Source organism: Scyliorhinus canicula, chromosome 23 (genome assembly GCF_902713615.1).
Source record: "Scyliorhinus canicula chromosome 23, sScyCan1.1, whole genome shotgun sequence".
Taxonomy (NCBI): domain Eukaryota; kingdom Metazoa; phylum Chordata; class Chondrichthyes; order Carcharhiniformes; family Scyliorhinidae; genus Scyliorhinus; species Scyliorhinus canicula.
In genome coordinates, this window is record NC_052168.1 from 5,876,892 (window position 1) to 5,898,388 (window position 21,497).

Genomic DNA, 21,497 nt, shown 5'->3' on the forward strand with positions numbered 1-21,497 from the left:
CACAGAGGCGCGACCATAGCCGCAAAAGAGGGGCAGACAGTCTGCCTGGCCAACCCGCTTGGTCACCCGCCTCCTGGACCTGTTAATGGCAGGTTTCGCCAGGCCCAGGAGCGGGTTCATGAGAAGGTCCTCCGGCTTCCCCATCCCTTTCCACACCGAATGCCCGTAGATCAGGAGCGTGGGACTGACGTGCAAACAAAACTTCAACAAAGGGTCAGTAAGAAACTAAAACCGGGAGTGCAGCTTCATGAATCTCTGGTGAGTTAGAAGTTCCCGACTTGATTGCTTTGAATATTGTACCAGCTTCACAGTTCCTGGTAAATAGGAAACTTGGTCAGATTATGAAAATGCACTTCAACAGAAGCAACAAATCATGATTCAATTCAAATTAGATTGTTCGACAACCAAACATTTCCACATTTGAAGGTCAAGGAAAAGGAGTGACATCATCAAGATGAATCTCCCAAACCTGACTGGGTTTCAAAGCACTGATTGGCTCTGGGACACTCCCCCTCCCCCTCCCCCTCCCCCTCCCCCTCCCCCTACACCCCCTCTCATTGATTAATTGTTGCCTGGATTCATGGCAGATTTCTGATTGGCTATCAGATATCGTCAATCGTCATTGGTGATGTCATTCCCTGTTTGAATGTAGGATGTCCCAGTTGTATAAATACAAGAGCTTGGGTGAGGAAGGGTCAATTCTAGAGCTCTCTAGGTGGTATCAGTAGTAAAGATGGCCTCACAAGTGCGTCAGAACTATCACAAGGATTGTGAGGATGCTGTTAACAAGCAGATCAACCTGGAGCTCTATTCCTCCTATGTTTACCTCTCCATGGTGAGTTTTGTATTTTTTTTTGGGGGAGGGGAAGGAATGAAGACTGTGGACATCATTGAATTCTCAGCAGATAGAATTTCTCTAGGTCAGTGAATTGACTTCAGAATGAAGCCCTGCAGCTCCTCCCAGACTAAATGCAATGTAGACTCTGTAAAAGCTGTATCCCATTGGGAAAATGTTTAAACTTAAAACACTTCAGGGTTCTGTGAAATTTCTCTAAGTTTCCATCATTGCACAAACCTTAATTATCAATAATAATGTGTAATTAAAGCTTTTTAAAAGGGGAGGACATTGCACAAGAAACTTGCTTCTAAGGGTTAATGTTTTTCAACACCCCTCGCCCCTGAGACCCACTTTACCAATTAGCTGACCTTTGTAACACCTGCTGAGAGTTGCAAGGATACATGTTGCAAAAGTCAAGTCATCCAGCATAGGCATCATGTTTTAACTTTTTGAATGTGATAGGTGAGCTTTCTTGGTCCTTGGGCTCCCACTTGCTTTGCCATTCCAGGTTACATTTCTGATGAGGACTTCAGCTGACTATCTCCCTGCATCCTTTGGGGTGGGGGGAGATACAAGAGGTTTGTCCTCTAACTTGCCATGCTTTTAATTTCAAATGCCTTTGATGTTTTGAGGGTTTTAAATTGTTTGCCAGTACATCCCTGCACATAATACACCATTGGGCTTTGCATCCTGATTTGCATTGGCACAATTAACAAAGTCATACCTCTAGAAATCCTCTTTATATACTACCTTGTTCCTGAATTTCCATTTCTTCAAGGGTTGTTCACCAGAGACCCTGGCCCTCTATACAACTCACACCATCACTGCTTTGTCTTCAACAGATTTGGTTGAAATCCCTGCCTGTTTTGTGTCTCTGGGCCTCTTCTTTATTACAAAATGATCCACCTTCAATTCTTCACAGTCCTGATGCTTGCATCTTTCTTCTGTGATTTTGTGCCCAAAGCACTGATGTACAGGGTGCATGACTTGCTCTCTGCCTCCACTTCTGGTGGGAAGAGTCCATTATTTGTTTTGAAGCTGGCCATGGCTGTTGGGTGCTTCTCCTCCCATTGGGGACAGGGACTGATCACTGTGACCCAACCATGGGTAGCAAGCTCAAGTAGGTTCAGTCAAGTCATATGTTGGGTTAATGCTTGAGTTGGACCCAGTTAGTGAGTCCCAACTCATTGGCCAGCTAAAACACTTAACTTGAGATTTTTTTAAATTTTCCAATTGAGGGGCAATTTAGTGTGGCCAATCCACTGAACCTGCACAACTTTGGGTTGTGGGGGTGAAACCCACGCAGCCATGGGAAGAATGTGCAAACTCCACACTGACAGTGGCTGGGATTGAACCCAGGTCCTCAGTGCTATCCACTGCCACATGCCACCCTAACACTTAATTTGATTAAGACTTTGCTTTGATGGGAATCACAATACATCTTGGTCCTAATATAGAATCCAATTAGTCTTGTTATGATACAATAATGTCAGACTCTTGTGTATGCTATTTAAGAAGCTCTTTTTTAAAAAATTCCAAAGGTGAGCTCAGGGAACAAAGTAATATAATTTAATGGCCATCTTGCCTTACGAAAGTGATTTATTTGATATTCCTGAGATCAGAAAAGAGCAAAATAATAAAATGGTTTTGAGGTTCTAATCCCAACCTTTCCCCACAGTCTTCTTACTTTGACCGGGATGATGTTGCCCTGCGTCACTTTGCTGAGTTCTTCAAGGAGCAGTCACATGAGGAACAGGAACACGCTGAGAAACTGATGGAATTCCAGAATAAACGTGGAGGCCGCATCATCCTGGAGGATGTCAAGGTTGGATTCTAAGTGATTTCTAGTTGCCCCATAGCTTGTGATCTCTCATTTCCAACATTATTTGTTAAAATTGTAAGTTTGTTTATAGTGAGAATAAATGTAGCATCTGCTGTGCAGTTGATCTGTCACATTCTAATTGTGCATGAGATGTAGTTTTGGGGTCTGGCACACGTAGGGTTAATGTGGAACTGAGAACTCTGTTTAGTGTGGGAGAGCACATGATCCAACCTAGGGGTCAGACTAGTGGTGGGCACTGTACAGAGTGGCTGTGGTGACCGCTCCTAGCTTAAGCCCTGGATAATATATGTACATAGCACAGTTAACCTGCTAAGAAGTGCCAATTCATAGAGGAAGGCAACTGGGTGTTCAGAGGGCTAATCTTCTGCACTATAACCAACCTTGCTTGCCAAGGACGTGTGTCAAATGTGGACATCCAGGGGAAGCACTTTGTTGAGCATTTTGAACCACTAACAAATTGGGAGTGTGCTGCTTTTTGACTCTGAAATGTGAGTTAATGACTTGACCACATGTCCAGTACGGTCTCCACGTCATCCCAGTGATTAACCCCATAATACTCAACATGAGGTTTACAGATGCTGTCATACAGAACTTTGCAACAGCACTAACCACATCTCTTTCCTCTTTCAGAAACCAGAGCAGGATGAGTGGAGCAATGGTCTGGAGGCAATGCAGAGAGCTCTGCAGATGGAGAAGAATGTGAACCAGAGTCTGCTGGATCTGCACAAACTCTCCTCTGGGTACACTGACCCTCATGTGAGTTGTTTTTGGATAAATTAAATGGTGAAATGTTGTTGGCCCTCCAGATCTCTATTCTAACTGACATTTATTGGGGTGTCATTTGGGCTTTTTCCAAGGGACTCCTGGAGTGAGGACATGCTGTTTTTCCTGGGATTGAAACATTTTTTTACTTCACTCCTGCGGAAAGGGTTTGAAATCTACCTGAATGAGGCAATGTAGATAACACTTGACAAATCTGGCTGGATATTAATTACTTATCCTCTTTTCTTACAGCTTTGTGATTTCCTGGAGACTCACTACTTGGATGAACAAGTGAAGATGATCAAGAAGCTCGGAGATCACATCACCAACCTGAAGAGACTGGGAGCCCCTGAGAATGGCACGGGAGAGTACCTGTTTGACAAGCTCACCCTGGGGGAGTGACTGAGGGAAGAAGCTTATTTGTATAACTGACCTTTAGACCTGCCTGTTTGTGATCTTCTACAAGGCTGTTGAATCAGGGTTCCACTGTGCAAATATACAAACTATAAATAAATGCTTTATAATGGAGTGAATTTTGTTGACTCAATTGTGTTTTTAAAATAGCTGCTTGTTTGCCTATTAGTGCATTGTTCAAGTCTAACTCCAATTTAACCTTTAAATCTGTTCATGTATAGCTCTAGTATCTTTTTGCATAGGCATATTTGACACATTTTAATCAATTCCAGCCTTGGGTGACTGACATTCTCCCCATGTCTGAGGTTTCCTCCAGGTGCTCTAGTTCCCTCCTATGGTCCACCGAGGTGCAGGTAGTATGGGTCAGTGGGCTTTAGTGCAGAAGAGATGGGCTGAATGGTCTCCTTTTGCACTGTTTAGGCATTGCTACAAAATTTGGGAGGAGGGATAGAGGGGAAGAGGAGGAGAAATGCTAGATCAGAACCTGGTTGGTGATGGTTCTTACACCAATGGCAACTCCATTAGTTGCTGTGAATATTCTAGCATTTTGTTCAAACTTTGTTCTGATGAAATTTGCAGATATATTTAAGCTTGGTGCATTCATAATGAATAAAATTCATCCTCCTCTCTTGCTCTCCTTTAACCTTTAAGCTTTCCTGCCCTGCCACATCAGCAGTAAATTTAAGAATCCTGTTGAGGACTGCAGTGCAGATGATGGAAACGAGACTCCAATTATTAGAATCAGTTGTTAATATCTCTGCATCTCAATTTCCAGGGACTTTTCACAGTAACTTTGTACTTGTGACAATAAAAGATTATGATTTTTTCCAGACTAAGCTTTTCATTCCCATCACCATCCTCACTCACTACAGGTTGTGATACTGAACTATAAGTGTTTCGGTACTGAACTATAAGTGTTTCCTGAGGCAAGTATTAATCAATAGTATAGTTCCCTCGGAACCAGTAACCACAGGCTTTCTGTCCAAGTCTCTGATATCAATCTGGGTGACCATGTGATGTCCATCAGTTTGGACAAAGCCCTTTGTGACCACAGGACATTCACGGGATCTCCAGAACAGGTCTCAATTGCAGCTGGGTCAACTGTGCCCTTTGATAGCATCTCTCCTGAGAGGCTTGTGCTGTGATTGGTGGCTGCAAATGTGAATCATCTCCATCTGACCCAACAAATCCAGAGTTTAAACACATCACCTAATCTGGGACTGATCCACTTCTGTAGAGAAATCGGATATGAGCACATGTGCTCAGTTTGTGTTTTGCCCGGGTCATTCAGCTCCTGACATGACAGCCTTGTTTCAAACATGGACAAAAGAGCTGAATGCCTGAGGTGGGAGTGAGTGCCCTTGACATCAAGGCAGCATTTGACCGTGTAAGGCACCAGGGTGCCCGAGCTTAAACTGGAGTCAGTGGGAATCAGGGGAGAGCTCTCCGCTGTTCAAGTCATACCTGGCACAAAGGAAGATGGTTGTGGTGGTTGGATGTCAATCATCTCAGTTCCAGGATATCGCTGCAGGAGTTCCTCAGGGTAGAGTCATCGGCCCCACCCTCTTCAGCTGATTCATCAATGACCTCCCTTCCATCATAAGGTCAGAAGTGGGGATGTTTGCGGATGACTGCACAAAGTTCAGCACCATTCGCAACTCCTCCATATCCAAATGCAGCAAGACCTGGATAATATCTTGGCTTATGCTGGCAAGTTACATTTATGCCACAGAAGTGGCAGGTAATGACCATCTCCTACAAGAGAGGATCTAACCATCACCTCTTGACATTCAATGACATTACCATTGCTGAATCCCCCACAATCAACATCCTGGGGGTTACCATTGATCAGAAACTGAATTGGACTAGTATTTTAATACTGTGGCTACCAGGGCAAAGGCTAGGAATCATATGGTGAATAACTCACCTCCTGACCTCCCAACGCGAATCCACCATCTACAAGGCCCAAGTCAGGAGTGTAATGGAATACCCTCCAATTGCCTGGATGAATGCAGCTCCAACAACACTCAAGAAGCTCGACATTTAAATTGCAAGATCTGGGCAGCACGGTAGCACAAGTTGCTTGCACTGTGGCTTCACTGTGCCAGGGTCCCAGGTTCGATTCCCCCCTGGATCACTGTCTGTACGGAGTCTGCAATTTCTCCCCATGTCTGCCTGGGTTTCCTCCAGGTGCTCCATTTCCTCCCACAGTCCAAAGACGTGCAGGTTAGGTGGATTGGCCATGATAAATTGCCCTTAGTGTCCATAAAGGTTAGGAGAGATTATTGGGTTACAGGGATAGGGTGGAAGTGAGGGCTTAAGTGGGTTGGTGCAGACTCGATGGGCCGAATGGCCTCCTTCTGCACTGTACATTCTATGTTCTATCATCCAGGCAGGAACAGCCCGCTTGATTGCTCTCCCTTCCACAAACATTCAAACCCACCACCACCGATGAACAGTGGCAGCCGTGTGTACCATCTACAAGATGCACTGCAGCAACTCATCAAGATTCCTTAGACAGCACCTTCCAAACACATGACCACTACCATCTGCAGGGACAAGAGCCGCAGATACCAGGGAACCCTACCACCTGGAGGTTCCCCTCCAAGTCACCCACCATCTGACTTGGAAATATATCGCCGCTCCTTCACTGTCGCAGGGGCAACAACTTGGAACTCTGTCCCTAACAGCACAGTGGGTATACCTACACCTCAGGGACTGCAGCGATTCAAGAAGGCAGCTCACCGCCATCTTCTGAAGGCTAACTAGGGGAGGGCAATAAATGCTGGCCTAACCAATGACGGCCACATCTTGTAAAATGATTTTTTTTGAAATCTCAGAGAAACAGTAGCATGAGGGGAAGGTCCAGAGGGAGAGATTTGGAGGACGATATTGTAGCAGTGGAATTTGGATTTGTTTGTTTATTGTCACGTGTACCGAGGTATAGTGAAAAGTATTTTTCTGCAAGCAGCTCAACAGATCATTAAGTACGTGGGAAGAAAAGGGAATAAAAGAAAATACATAATAGGGCAACACAAGGTATACAATGTAACTACATAAGCACCGACATCGGGTGAAGCATACAGGGTGTAGTGTCAATGAGGTCAGTCCATAAGAGAGTCATTTAGGAGTCTGGTGACAGCGGGGAAGAAGCTGTTTTTGAGTCTGTTCGTGCGTGTTCTCAGACTTCTGTATCTCCTGCCCGATGGAAGGAGTTGGAAGAGTGAGTAACCCGGGTGGGAGGGATCCTTGATTATGATGCCCGCTTTCCCCAGGCAGCGGGAGGTGTAAATGGAGTCCATGGATGGGAGGCAGGTTCATGTGATGGACTGGGCGGTGTTCACGCCTCTCTGGAGTTCCTTGCGGTCCTGGGCCAAGCAGTTGCCATACCAGGCTGTGATGCAGCCCGATAGGATACTTACTCTGCTGCATCTGTAGTGATGAGTTATGATCTGGAATGCTCTGAATGAAAAAGTTTCTTTTCAATAAATGTTTTTTATTGGATTTTTGAACAAAGTTCACCGTTATGTACACAAAATAGAATACATATACAGACATAGAAGAGAAGGGAACACGCACAAAAAACAAAACAAATAACTCTCTGAAATAGTGATTGAAATAGATTCAGTCATAATTTTGATGAGGGAAATGGATACATACATGAAGAGGAAATAAATTTACAGGGAAATAGGGAAAGAGCAGGGGAGCGGGACTTACTGCACATTTGTTTCAAAGAGCCAGCCCAAGACCCAGGGGCTGACTGGTCTCCAGGCGTGAACATAGCCGACGGACAGACAGACCGGCTGACCCCCCTTGGCCACCTGCTGTCTAGACCTGTTAATGGCAGGTTTCACCAGGCCCAGGAGCAGGTTCACGAGGAGGTCCTCCGCCTTCCCTGCCTCTTTCCACATCAGCTGCCTGTAGATCAGGAGCGTGGGGCTGATGTGCAAACATATCTTCCACAAATAGTGGGTTCATAACTAAAAAGGGAGGGCAGCTTCATAAATCTCTGGTCAGGTAGAAATTCCCTCCCTCGAGACGGCTTGAGTACTTTGAATATTGTTTTAGCTTTGCAGTTCCTGGTAAATAGGAAACTTGGTCAGATTATGAAAATCCACTTCAACAGAAGTAACGAATCATCATTGAGCTCAAATGAGGTTGTTAAACAATGGACCATTTTCACATTTGAAGATGCATCAACGAGATGAATCTCCCAAACCTGGTCTGGATTCCAGAGATGCGATTGGCTCTGAATCTCACCAACTCCCCCCCCCCCCCCCTCCCCTCCACATCCCCTCTCAATAGTTCATTGAATAATTGGTGCCAGGATTCATGGCAGATTTCTGATTGGCTATCAGGGATTGTCAATCATCATTGGTGATGTCATTTCCTGTTTGAATGCAGGATGTCCCAGTTGTATAAATACAAGAGCTCATGTTGGAAGAATTAGTTTGAGAACTTTCTACTTAATAGGAAAAAGTACAAATGGCTTCCCAAGTGTGTCAGAACTACCACAAGGATTGTGAGGATGCTGTTAACAAGCAGATCAACCTGGAGCTCTATTCCTCCTATGTTTACCTCTCCATGGTGAGTTTTGTATTTTTGGGGAGAGAGGGGTTCCTGTTTCCAAATTAAGACTGTGGACATCATTGAATTTTCAGTAGGTAGAATTTCTCAAGGTCAGTGAATTGACTTCAGAATGAAGCCCTGCAGCTCCTCCCAAACTAAATGCCATGCAGACTCTGAAAAAGCTGTATCCCGTTGGGAAAATGCTTAAATTTGAAACACTTTCAGGATTCGGTGAAGTTTCTAAAAAATAATTCCATGTTCATTGCATGAATGATAATTTTATCAATGTGTACTTATAGCCTTGTTATCTGGGAGGACCTTGCACAAGAAACTTGCTACAAGGGCTAATGTTGTTCAATAGACCAGTTTTTCAACTATTCTTTTTATCTTTCCCCTTTCCACCCCCCTGCGACCCACTTTCACCAACTGGCTGACCTTTGTGACCCATGCTGGGAGTTGTCAGGATACATTTTGAAGTCTATCTGCTTAGAACTCCATTTTTAAAAACTTTTTATGACATGTGAGCCTGTTTGGGCCTCCCACTTGCTTTGCCATTCCAGGTTACATTTCTGCTAAGGAAGAGGTTTGTCCTGTCTTGTCATATTTTATGTTCAAATACCTTTTTGAGGGTTTTAAATTGTCATTTGCCAGTACATCCCTGCACATAATATGCCATGGGTTTTGGAACCTGATTTGCATTGGCACAATTAACAAAGCCATACCTCCAAAAATCATCTTTATATACTACCTTGTTCCTGATTTTCCATTTCTTCTTCAAAGGCCATTCACCAGAGGCCCTGGTTTCTGAATACAACACACCATCACTGCTTTGTCTTGCCATGAACTGACTTGAGCAGATTCTGTTGAGATCCTGGCCTGTTTGTGTCTCTGGCCCTCTCAATTACAAAATGATCCTCCTTCCATTCTTCACACCATTCTGTTGCTTGCAGCTACAAAATGGATGACTCTTCTGTGATTTTGCACCCAAAGTACAGATCTACAGGGTGCGTGACCTGCTCTCTGCCTCCACTTCTGGTGGGAAGATCCCATTGTTTGTTTAGAAACCGGTCATAGCTGTTGGATCCTTCTCTTGCCATTGGGAGCACTGACTGATCATGTGAGCAGAGTAAGAAGTCTTACACCAGGTTAAAGTCCAACATGTTTGTTTCAAACACGAGCTTTCGGAGCACTGCTCCTCACCAGGTGTTTGAAACGAACCTGTTGGACTTTAATCTGGTGTTGTAAGACTGTGCTTGCCCCAGGCCAATGCTGGCATCTCCACATGATCATGTGACCAACCATGTAGCAAGCTTAAGTTTGAAAAGTAGACTATTAGATTGGTAGCTTGATCTGTTAAGTCAGATGTTGAGAGAACTTAGGGTCAATGCTTGAGTTGGACCATGAGTCCCAGCTAAATGACTTGCTTGAGTAAGTTTGCTTTTATGGGCATCCCAAGACATCTTGGTTCTAATATAGAATCCAATAATTAGTCTTGTTGTGATACAAGTTAGTAAATGTCTGGCTCTGTATACCATTTAAGAAGATCCTCTCTTGTAAGTAATATCACATGATGACCATCTTCCTTTGGAAGGTCCAGTGAAGGTGACGATTAGAGTATTCCTCAGATCAGGACAGCATAAAAATTTGAGGTTATAAATCCAATTCCACCTTCCCGTTTTGTCTTCAGTCGTCTTACTTTGACCGGGATGATGTTGCCCTGCGTCACTTTGCTGAGTTCTTCAAGGAGCAGTCACATGAGGAACGGGAACACGCTGAGAAACTGATGGAATTCCAGAATAAACGTGGAGGCCGCATCATCCTGGAGGATGTCAAGGTTTGGATTCTAAGTGATTTCTAGGTGCCCCATAACTTGTGATCTCTCATTTCCAGCATTTTGTTTGTAGTGAGAACAAATGTAGGATCTGCTGTGCAGTTGATCTGTCACATTCTAATTGGGCATGAGATGTAGTTTTGGGGTCTGGCACATGTAGGGTTAATGTGGAACTGAGAACTCTGTTTAGTGTGGGAGAGCACATGATTCAACCTAGGGGTCAGACTAGTGGTGGACACTGTACACAAGTGGCTGTGGTGACTGCTCCCAGCTTAAGCCCTGGATAATATATGTACATAGCACAGTTAACCTGCTAAGACGTGCCAATTCATAGAGGAAGGCAACTGTGGGTGTTCAGAGGGCTAATCTTCTGCACTATAACCAACCTTGCTTGCCAAGGACATGTCAAATGTGGACATCCAGGGGAAGCACTTTGTTGAGCATTTTGAACCACTAACAAATTGGAGTGTGCAGCTTTTTGACTCTGATGTGAGTTAATGACTTGACCACATGTCCAGTATGGTCTCCACATCATCCCAGTGATTAACCCCATAATACTCAACATGAGGTTTACAGATGCTGTCATACAGAACCTTGCAACAGCACTAACCACATCTCTTTCCTCTTTCAGAAACCAGAGCAGGATGAGTGGAGCAATGGTCTGGAGGCAATGCAGAGAGCTCTGCAGATGGAGAAGAATGTGAACCAGAGTCTGCTGGATCTGCACAAACACTCCTCTGGGTACACTGATCCTCATGTGAGTTGTTTTTGGATAAATTAAATGGTGAAATGTTGTTGGCCCTCCAGATCTCTAGTCTAACTGACTTTTATTGGGGTGTCATTTGGGCTTTTTCCAAGGGACTCCTGGGGAGAGGACATGCTGTTGTTCCTGGGATCAAAATTTTTTTTTCTTCAATCGCACTTGTGCCAAAAGGGTTTGAAATTGACCTGAATGAGGAAATGTAGATAATACTTGACAAATCTGGCTGGATATTAATTACTTATCCTCTTTTCTTACAGCTTTGTGACTTCCTGGAGACTCACTACTTGGATGAACAAGTGAAGATGATCAAGAAGCTCGGAGATTACATCACCAACCTGAAGAGACTGGGAGCCCCTGAGAATGGGACGGGAGAGTACCTGTTTGACAAGCTCACCCTGGATTGACTCCGCCATGTATAATTACAAGGTGGAAGTTGTGATCAAATTTGCTGACTTGTTTGTGCTCCATTCCATTTGGATTGTTGCCGTATTTGGAAAAATAAATGTTAATTGAGCTGATCTTTGTCTTTATTTGAAGTAATTTACTGGCTCATCTGATTTATTCACATCACCAAGGTTCCTCGCATCTTTTCCATCCTCTCAGTCCTGCCCAGCTTCCTAAATTTAATTTGACTCTGCCAAGGATCATAATCATAATCTCTTGGGTTTCTGAACAGCTGAGAGATGAAATATCGAGCAGTTGTCGGTCCTGCATGGGTGTCTTTACTTCACTCGGGGTAAAAGTCCACATCACACTTTACTGTGACTGACCAATAGTATTCTCAGAAACCTTTTCCTTTCTCCAACTTGGAGGCTTAAAGCCACTACAGGGATGCAGGAGAGCAGTCAGCCCATCAGGTCTGCACCGAAACTCCAACAGCTCACCCTACATAGGCCCCAACCCTATCGCAGTATCCCCACTAACCTTTTGGACACTAAGGGGCAATTTACTGTGGCCAATCCATCTAACCTGTGGGAGGAGCAGACGTGGGGAGAATATACAAACTCCAGACAGTCAACCAAGGTTGGAATTGAATCTGGGTCCCCGGCCCTGAGGCAGCACCTTGGCAGATTCTTCTGCAGATCGGTCTCTTTTCCATGTAGTGGGGTCATGGGAACCACATGGTGAGGGACTGTTTAGCACACTGGGCTAAATCGTTGGCTTTGAAAGCAGACCAAGGCAGGTCAGCAGCACGGTTCGATTCCCGTAACAGCCTCCCCGACCAGATGCCGGAATGTGGCAACTAGGGGCTTTTCAAAGTAACTTCATTGAAGCCTACTCGTGACAATAGGGGATTTTCAATGCCACAAATGTTGGAATCGTGGATTCACAAGCGGTAACGCGCATGCCATTGTGATTATTAGGTAAATGTAAGCACCTGGAATTGTCAGAATTCTTCGGACATGATGGTCAGGGGTTAGGATATACGATGGTAGAAATACTGGGTGGTATCTTATCAGAATTTGGCCACCACCACGAAACTATCGCCTGTACAAGGGAGCAGTGCCTTGTCCCTTGTTTCCCCCATTGTCCACGCTGGCTAGACTTACTCTAGCACCCTCATACTGATCCCTTCAACATCACATCAGCGATGTATGAATATTTAGTGCGAGGGCATCGTGTGGCAGGGAGACTCGTTAATAATAAAGTTTATTCATTTCCATTAAAATGATATTCCCGGCTCGGCAGGGTGGCGCAGTGGGTTAACACTACTGCCTCACGGCACCGAGTCCCAGGTTCGATCCTGGCTCTGGGCCACTGTCCATGTGGAGTTTGCACATTCTCTCCATGTTAGCATGGGTTTTGTCCCCACAACCCAAAATGTGCAGGCAAGGTGGATTGGCCATGTCAAATTGCCAATGAATTGGGTCATCGAAATTCATTAAAAAAATTTATATTCCCACCGTTGCGGGGGTGACCATGTGACGTCACTGATGAGGGCTGGGGAACATCGGGAAACATCCGGAGAGAATTGCATTTCCTGATTTTTCCGGAATTTCAGTCCATGTCGCCACTCCTTCTGACGGCGATCCCGGGCTACAAGTCGCCCTCATTGGGTGTGGACCAAAACTGGTAGGATGTGATGGGTCAAACACCCTGTGATGGTTCTGGTGTCTCAACGCAATCGGTAATATAAATGGGAGAAAAAGATTGCAAAGGCACTTGGTTAGATTGTGAGTGGGCAAATCTGCGGCAAATGCAGTTCGATGTGGGGAAGTGCCAAGATCATCCATTTTGGAATGAAAAAGATAAATCAGTGTTTTCCACATGGTGAGGACTGAGGAGCAATGAGAGTTCAGGATCCATGAAGCAAAAATTGCTAATAGTGGACAGGGCAGCACGGTGGCGCAGTAGTTCGCACTGGGATGAACGTGCTGAGGACCCGGGTTCAAATCCCAACCCTGAGTCACTGTCCATGTGGAGTTTGCACATTCTCCCTGTGTCTGCGTGGGTTTCACCCCCACAGCCCAAAAGATGTGCTGGTTCGGTGGACTGGGCACGCTAAATTGCCCCTTAATTGGGAAAAATAAATAATTGAGTACTCTAAATCTATTTTTTTAAAAGCTAGTGGACTGCTTCAAAAACAAATTACAAAGGCTAATAGAATTTTATTCTTCATTTCATCAGGGCTGGAGCACTTATTCACACAAAGAATGTTGGAAATATGGAACTCTCTCACCAAAAAGGTTGGAGGTCATTTTTTCAAAGAATTTACAGTGCAGAAGGAGGCCAATCGGCGCATTGAGTCTGCACCGGCTCTTGGAAAGAGCACCCTACCCAAGGTCAACACCTCCACCCTATCCCCATAACCCAGTAACCCCATCCAACCCTAAGGGCAATTTTGGACACTAAGGGCAATTTACCATGGCCAACCCACCTGACCTACACATCTTTGGACTGTGGGAGGAAACCGGAGCACCCGGAGGAAACCCATGCACACACGGGGATGTGCAGACTGCGCACAGACAGCGACCCAAGCCGGAATCGAACCTGGGACCCTGGAGCTGTGAAGCAATTGTGCTATCCACAATGGTACCGTGCTGCCCGTAACATTTCAAAACCGATGTTGTTAAATTTTGTTATGTAAGGGGATGTAGGTAACTGGGACCGAGGCGAGTGTACAGAGTTAAAAGTCAATCTAGTCAAAATATAATTGAATAGTAGAAAATGTTTGAAGGGTTGAATGAACCAATCACGAGTAGCCATCCTTATTTTTCCTGTATTCCACAGACCTGATTTGCTCTGGGTGTCACACCCAACCCCCTCTCATTGATTAATTGGTGCCTGGATTCATGGCAGATTCCTGATTGGCTATCAGGGATTGTCAATCATCATTGGTGATGTCATTCCCTGTTTGGATGTAGGATGTCCCAGTTGTATAAATACAAGAGCTTGTGAGGACAGAGGTCATGTTGTTGCTGTTTGCATTGGGCCATTAACCAGTAAGATGGCTTCCCAGGTGCGTCAGAACTACCACAAGGACTGTGAGGATGCTGTTAACAAGCAGATCAACCTGGAGCTCTATTCCTCCTATGTTTACCTCTCCATGGTGAGTTTTACTTTTTTGGGAGCCTTATTTTCAAATTAAGACTGTGACTATGTTGCTTTCTGAGCAGGTAGAGTTTCTCTAGGTGAATGAGTTGGCTTTAGATATATTTCAACCCAGACTGCATGGAGTGATACTCCAGACAGGAGTTTGGTCCTATTTTAGAATTTCTGTGTCCAGTTTAGATCTGAAATTAACACCAGGGTTCTGGATTCTGAGGTTAGTAGAAAGATTGTTTTGAAGGCACTGGAATCTCAACTTTTCCAATTGCAGGGGAGCAATTATTAGGGAGTGAAACATTAGCTGCATTTGTGGTCAGTTTACCCTCCCTAATGTGCTGAACTCAAATGTTAAAATATTGAATATGAACAATTATCTCTTTAATTGATATTACTCCATTGTAGATTTAGTAGAAGTGATTTTTTTTTTTTAAAAATTTTAAAATTTTAATCCAAAAGTGTTATTGCTCTTGGGTTCTCCAGTTCTGCCATTTTCTATTCAGCTGAGCTTTTGACTGGGAAGAGTGAGTTTAAACAACTTTAACAGGAGTAGACCATGTGGCGATATGCATAAGCAATTTAGTATATAATGTATACCACCTCCAACCACCAGGTGGCAGTGTAAACTGACCATGTGACTATGTGCTTAAGGGAGTTGTGCTTGGGGGAGTTGGGAGTCTTGTTGGTGGATAGACTTATTCTGCAGTATAGTTAATACTTTGTTCTATACTTATTCCAGTTATCTTTACCATGCAGTTGTTTCATTTTGGACTAGATGTTCTGTAGTGCATTATTTACACTGGCCAGTCTACAGAACATGACCGACACAAGGCCCAGCCCGCCACTCCACCATTTGAAGGCTGGCATGGGTTTCAACTACATTTTCCTCTCCCCTCCCCATAATCACTTCATTGCCTGAGACCAACTGCCTGTCTATCCCAGCCTTAAATGTATTCCACAATGGAGCAACAAAGCCCTGGGCAGAGAATTCCACAACCTTCTGAACTAAATTGCCGGGCAAGTAACCTTTTTTTTAAAAAGTCATCTGATTCTTTAAGACCAGCTATTGAGGTAAAGAAAGGATGAGTTATGGAGCTGTGGGGTGTTTTTTTTTTCAGTTTGGGTGGTCTCTGGGTCTCTCCTGACTCTCCCTTTCCATTGTCTCTCCCTGCAGTCCTCTTACTTTAACCGGGATGATGTTGCCCTGCGTCACTTTGCTGAGTTCTTCAAGGAGCAGTCACATGAGGAACGGGAACACGCTGAGAAACTGATGGAATTCCAGAATAAACGTGGAGGCTGCATCATCCTGGAAGATGTCAAGGTTGAAGGATAAGTCTAATGTGCTGAAGGAGAATCGTGTGGACTCTATATTTCTGGGGGGGGGGGGGGGGGGGGGGGGGTTGGCATTTTCTGTTTTTGCATCTGTGATGCCAACATCATGGGTAGAATTCCTGAACTGGATGAGATTATTGACTAAGGCCAGAGGTATTGTGACCCTTGACCCCCCCCCCCCCCCCCCCCCCCCCCAGTGCCATTTTATGTTTTGCAAATTGGGATGAAATGAAAATCGCTTATTGTCACGAGTAGGCTTCCATGAAGTTACTGTGAAAAGCCCCTAGTTGCCACATTCTGGCACCTGTCCGGGGAGGCTGCACAAGAGTCTGCAAAATCCAGTGAGATAAATAAGATGTGGTGGTGGTGAAACCTCTGGATCACCTGAGCTAGTGGATCAAGGTAGTTCAGGAGGAAAGATTTCCTGCAGTGTGCTGTTAACCCAGGCATTGCAGTGGTTAGCAAGGAGACAGCAGAATGTGGATCATATTTGTCCACTGTCGTACAGAAGTCATTTTGAAATGAGCGGATGGGGTTTTTATGGAACCCTTTGGCTTAAGATGTATATTGAGCAGTATCGAATAATGGTCCCGCATCACCTGCAATTGTAGCCACTCACTAGCTTCACACTTTTTTTTGGCCAGAAACCAGAGCAGGATGAGTGGAGCAATGGTCTGGAGGCAATGCAGAGAGCTCTGCAGATGGAGAAGAATGTGAACCAGAGTCTGCTGGATCTGCACAAACTCTCCTCTGGGAACACCGACCCTCATGTGAGTTGGATTTTGATATTGGAATCTGCTCTTCGCTATATATTGAGTTCCACTTGGGCTTCACACTTGTATGTTGAACAATGGCAGTTGACACCATGACTTGGGAATTTGCTGTTGATAGTTGCCTTTGCTTTGCTCGGTGGGGCTGGAGCTGTAACCATTATCGTGATTCTCAGGAGGCAATTTGGATTGTTGTATTCATACTGCGACTCGTCTCATGTCCCACTCATCCACAGCACTTGTATTTATCTTTCTGCTGTGAAAACAAATGCTGTTGATTCCTAGATGTTTGTCTGAGCTAATGATACATATTTTGTGTTCTAGTTATGCGACTTCCTGGAGACTCACTACTTGGATGAACAAGTGAAGATGATCAAGAAGCTCGGAGATCACATCACCAACCTGAAGAGACTGGGAGCCCCTGAGAATGGCACGGGAGAGTACCTGTTTGACAAGCTCACCCTGGACTGACTGGGCTTGTAGAATCATTGCTTCTCTATATAATAAAATGTAAATTAAGGTTGCATTCTCTGTACAGAAATAAAAAAAAAAAGCAATTACTTGATGGATAATTTTCTCTCTCTCTAATTCAGTAGCTCATGTATTCCTAAGATTCATTACTTCCCCAGATGAGTTTGCTGACTGGATTCGGTGACATTGCATCTTGTCTTTTGTGCTGTGAAGACAGCTTGCCCACAAGTTGTGGGAAATGTGGAGAGGACACCCAATTGTCTGTTCACTCATTGTCTCCTTGGTCAGGGTAATAATCTGCATTTTGGCCAATGTTTACTGCTACCCGAAATCTGTCCTCTCTGAAGATAATTGCCTGATGTGCAAGGTCTTAAGTGTTTCATCTGTTGAATATTTGTACAAATTAGTCATAAAATTGAAATTTACAGCAGGGGACAATCACTTCTTCCTTTAGGGAATGTGGGCATCGCAGGTTAAGCCCAGCCGTTGTTGCCCTTCAGAAGGTGGTCAGTTGCCTTGTATAGATGGTATACACACTATGCTGTTAGTGTTCCTGGAGTTCGCCCCAGTGGTAGTGAAGGAGTAGTGATTATATTCCACAGTCAGGAGAGTGAGTGACTTGGAGGGGAGCCTCAGGGATGCGGTTCCTAGGCTTCTATTGCTCTTGTCCTTCTCTGACTAGATGGGAGTGGTCATGGGTTTGGAAGGAGCTATTTCCTGCAGTGCATCTTGAAGATGGGACACACGGCTGCCACTGTGGCAGAGTTCTTCTGGCTGCGTTTCATATTTGCAGATTGTTTTTTATTACAAGCAGCAGCGACCACTATATACACTAAACCTGGATCACTACAATGTTTCTTGAGGAATTCACTCGAATGAAATTGGTGACTTGCCACTTGTGTGCATTTAGCCAGAATTACGCACATCACCTAAATGCTCAAGTGTCAGATAATCCCAGAGTGGCTGACAGGACACATAGGCCAGGGACAGACACTACCACATCAGGCCCTGGATGCGTTGATACAGGCTGTCTGCAAGAACACGTGAGTCAACATAGTTACCCACTCACTTTTACACAAAGAACTAGATCATACTGTGGGTATCTAACTATTTTCCAGATGCAGGTGATCAACTTCGCAGAAGCCATCAGACTCCAGAATGGGCTAGTATCTGGTCAGATGAGGGTTTTCCGAAGACAGTGGATCTTGATTGAATCATCCTGAATAAACAGGAGTATCTTCCCCCATTAACAAGATGGGGTGTGGCTGGGACAATGGAACTCCAACCAGTTGGGGTGTATACCTATGACTCAATGCTAGCCGACATGTATAAAGGAAGGGACATTGGAACAGATCTTCAGTGATAACCTGGGAGTCCGCCAGGCACAATCATCGCAAGAAGGGACCTTGGGTTTCAAACCCAGGGACGACATCCACATCGAGTAATCGTAGCTTGGCCAGCCTCCTTCACTAAGTAAGGGTAATACCTAGAGCTCAGCTGTGGGTCTGAGTCAGAGAATTGTGAATCAAATTGCATTAAACCGTGAACCTGATCTGTCCTTTGTTCATCTCGCAAATAAAGGTACCTGGGCAAAACCTTTGAGTAATTAACTGATAAAAGTATGTGAGATTTTACAAACACAACACCAGAAAAAATAATGATCTTGAAGATCCACGCTAATAATGCTTATTTTCCTTCTTGGAGTGATATTCAGATATCAATATACATGATCAATGTATGTAAATGTAGTAAAGTCATTTCAACACTTGATGGCTCGCAGTCAGATACTATAAGAACTGATTGCCCACCTTTTGTAAGTCACATGATTGAGAACAGTGAACAAGCAAAACATAGTACAGCTAGACTGAGAGAAGTTAGAACTAATTTATTATAATAGTGTACAGTTATATAGTTATCTGTGTTGTACTTTATGAGTTTAGTATTGAGTAAAAGAACTCACAGTTTATTATTTTATTACTCGTCAAATAGTTAATCTTTCAACAAGAAGACTATTGGTCATTTTATCATCCTGGTGGATTCAAGAGTAATATATATATTTTATATAAGTCATTATTTAAAATATAACACTTCTTCTGACTTGATGTTTTCAGCTTTGTGACTTCCTGGAGACACTACTTGGATGAACAAGTGAAGATGATCAAGAAGCTCGGAGATCACATCACCAACCTGAAGAGACTGGGAGCCCCTGAGAATGTCACGGGAGCTAACCTGTTTGACAAGCTCACCCTGGACTGACTGAAACTCAAGATTACTTCTATGTCTGGTGGAAGTTGTGATCAAATTCGGTGACTAGTTTGTACTCAATTCCCATTTGATTGTTGCTGCATTTGAAAATGAAAATAACAATGTTGATCACTGAGTTGATCTTTGTCTTTATTTGTATCATTAATTCAGCGACAGATATGATTATTCAGATCATGAAGGTTCCTACCTGTCTAACATCTAGTCCAAACTTTCCTTTAAATTTCCCTCAGTCCTGCCCAGCTACCTAAACGTGATTGAATCCCTGCCCACAGTCAGCGCTGACCGCAATAGATGGATAGAGAATGACCTGCACCCGAAAGGCCACAAGAATCTGCCAAGTGGCGGCACAGTGGTTTGCACTGCTGCCTCACAACACAAGGCTGAATCACAATCTCTCAATTTGGATTCCGAAACATTCCGGGCGTCTCTGAAACTGTAACCTGCTACTTCCTCCTGCCGGGGGGATGGAATATCGTGCCATTGTGGGAAAGGGCAGTGAATTGATGTCTTTACTTCACTTGCATCTGTCAAGGTGGGAGGCGCAATTTGAGTTTCTGTATTAGGTTGTCACAAACCGCACTCTGTATAGCTGAAGATTTGGATTGTTTTTGTATTCAGTACATAATAAAGCATCAACCAGCTTGAGGACATTTAACTGCTGCTTACATCCTATTGTCCGAGGGTTCCTACTGAGCAGAAACTGGACAATAGAAGCACAAGAAACCCTTGATTCAGAGAGAATTGTTTTTTTTCTCGACAAGTCCTCACAATAGAATTTAGGTTTGCAGAAGGTGATGAACACTGGGGTGTTCATTGTCATTCAATTTGGGGATGAAATGCCACATCACGCTTTACAGTGACTGAGCAATTGTATTTTCCACTCTAACATTTTCCTTCCTCCAACTTGGAGCCATGGAATCACTACAGTGCAGAAGGAGGCCATTCAGCCCATCGGGTCTGCACCAACGCTCCAAAAGCTCACCCTACCTAGGCCCGCAACCAATTCCACTAACCCCACCTAACCTTTTGGACACTAAGGGGGAATTTACTGTGGCCAATCCATCTAACCTGTGGGAGGAGCAGACGCGGGGAGAATATACAAACTCCAGGCAGTCAACCAAGGTTGGAATTGAACCTGGGTCCCTGGCACTGAGGCAGCACCTTGGCAGATTCTTCTGCTGATCGCTCTCTTTTCCATGTTGTGTGGTCATTGCGGCAAATGTTGGAATCGTGGATTCACAAGAGGTAACGCGCATGCCATTGTGATTATTAGGAAAAAAGTAAGCACCTGGAATTGTCAGAATTCTTCGGACATGATGGTCAGGGGTTAGGATGTACGAGTGTAGAAATACTGGGTGGCATCTTATCAGAATTTGGCCACCACCATGAAACTATCGCCTGTACAAGGGAGCAGTGCCTTGTCCCTTGTTTCCCCCATTGTCCACGCTGGCTAGACTTACTCTAGCACCCTCATACTGATCCCCTCAACATCACATCAGCGATGTATGAATATTTAGTGCGAGGGCAACGTGTGGCAGGGAGACTCGTTAATAATAAAGTTTATTAATTTCCATTAAAATGATATTCCCGGTTCGGCAGGGTGGCGCAGTGGGTTAGCACTGCTGCCTCACGGTACCGAGTCCCAGGTTCGATCCTGGCTCTGGGTTACTGTCCATGTGGAGTTTGCACATTCTCTCCATGTTAGCATGGGTTTTGTCCCCACAACCCAAAAAAATGTGCAGGCTCGGTGGATTGGCCATGTCAAATTGCCAATGAATTGGGTCATCGAAATTCATTTTAAAAATTTATATTCCCACCGTTGCGGGGGTGACCATGTGACGTCACTGATGAGGGCTGGGGAACATCGGGAAACATCCGGAGAGAATTGCATTTCCTGATTTTTCCGGAATTTCAGTCCATGTCGCCACGCCTTCTGACGGCGATCCCGGGCGACAAGTCGCCCTCATTGGATGTGGACCAAAACTGGTAGGATGTGATGGGTCAAACACCCTGTGATGGTTCTGGTGTCTCAACGCAATCGGTAATATAAATGGGAGAAAAAGATTGCAAAGGCACTTGGTTAGATTGTGAGT

The 21,497-nt window shown here is 44.5% G+C and overlaps 3 protein-coding genes across 4 annotated transcripts; all 3 read left to right on the forward strand.

Annotated features, from left to right (window-relative positions):
* Nucleotides 1–700: 700 nt before the first annotated feature.
* Nucleotides 701–3,971, forward strand: LOC119956484 (ferritin heavy chain, oocyte isoform-like). The gene is made up of 4 exons (XM_038783756.1): nt 701–835; nt 2,517–2,663; nt 3,312–3,437; nt 3,696–3,971. Exons 1-4 carry the CDS (start codon nt 734–736, stop codon nt 3,843–3,845), a joined length of 525 nt encoding a protein of 174 aa, XP_038639684.1. The 5' UTR covers nt 701–733; the 3' UTR covers nt 3,846–3,971.
* Nucleotides 3,972–8,312: 4,341 nt separating this feature from the next.
* On the forward strand, nt 8,313–11,538 carry LOC119956487 (ferritin, heavy subunit-like). Its single transcript, XM_038783759.1, has 4 exons — nt 8,313–8,444; nt 10,114–10,260; nt 10,889–11,014; nt 11,278–11,538. The coding sequence occupies exons 1-4, from the start codon at nt 8,343–8,345 to the stop codon at nt 11,422–11,424; spliced, it is 522 nt and encodes a 173-aa protein (XP_038639687.1). The 5' UTR covers nt 8,313–8,342; the 3' UTR covers nt 11,425–11,538.
* A 2,852-nt stretch (nt 11,539–14,390) lies between these two features.
* Nucleotides 14,391–19,510, forward strand: LOC119956494 (ferritin heavy chain, oocyte isoform-like). 2 transcript variants are annotated; one of them, XM_038783769.1, is made up of 4 exons: nt 14,391–14,570; nt 15,741–15,887; nt 16,543–16,668; nt 19,251–19,510. In XM_038783769.1, the coding sequence occupies exons 1-4, from the start codon at nt 14,469–14,471 to the stop codon at nt 19,281–19,283; spliced, it is 408 nt and encodes a 135-aa protein (XP_038639697.1). In that variant the 5' UTR covers nt 14,391–14,468; the 3' UTR covers nt 19,284–19,510. The 2 variants fall into 2 exon arrangements, with proteins under 2 accessions (XP_038639697.1, XP_038639696.1); XM_038783768.1 differs by lacking the exon at nt 19,251–19,510 and adding an exon at nt 16,993–17,231.
* The last annotated feature ends 1,987 nt before the right edge of the window (nt 19,511–21,497 follow it).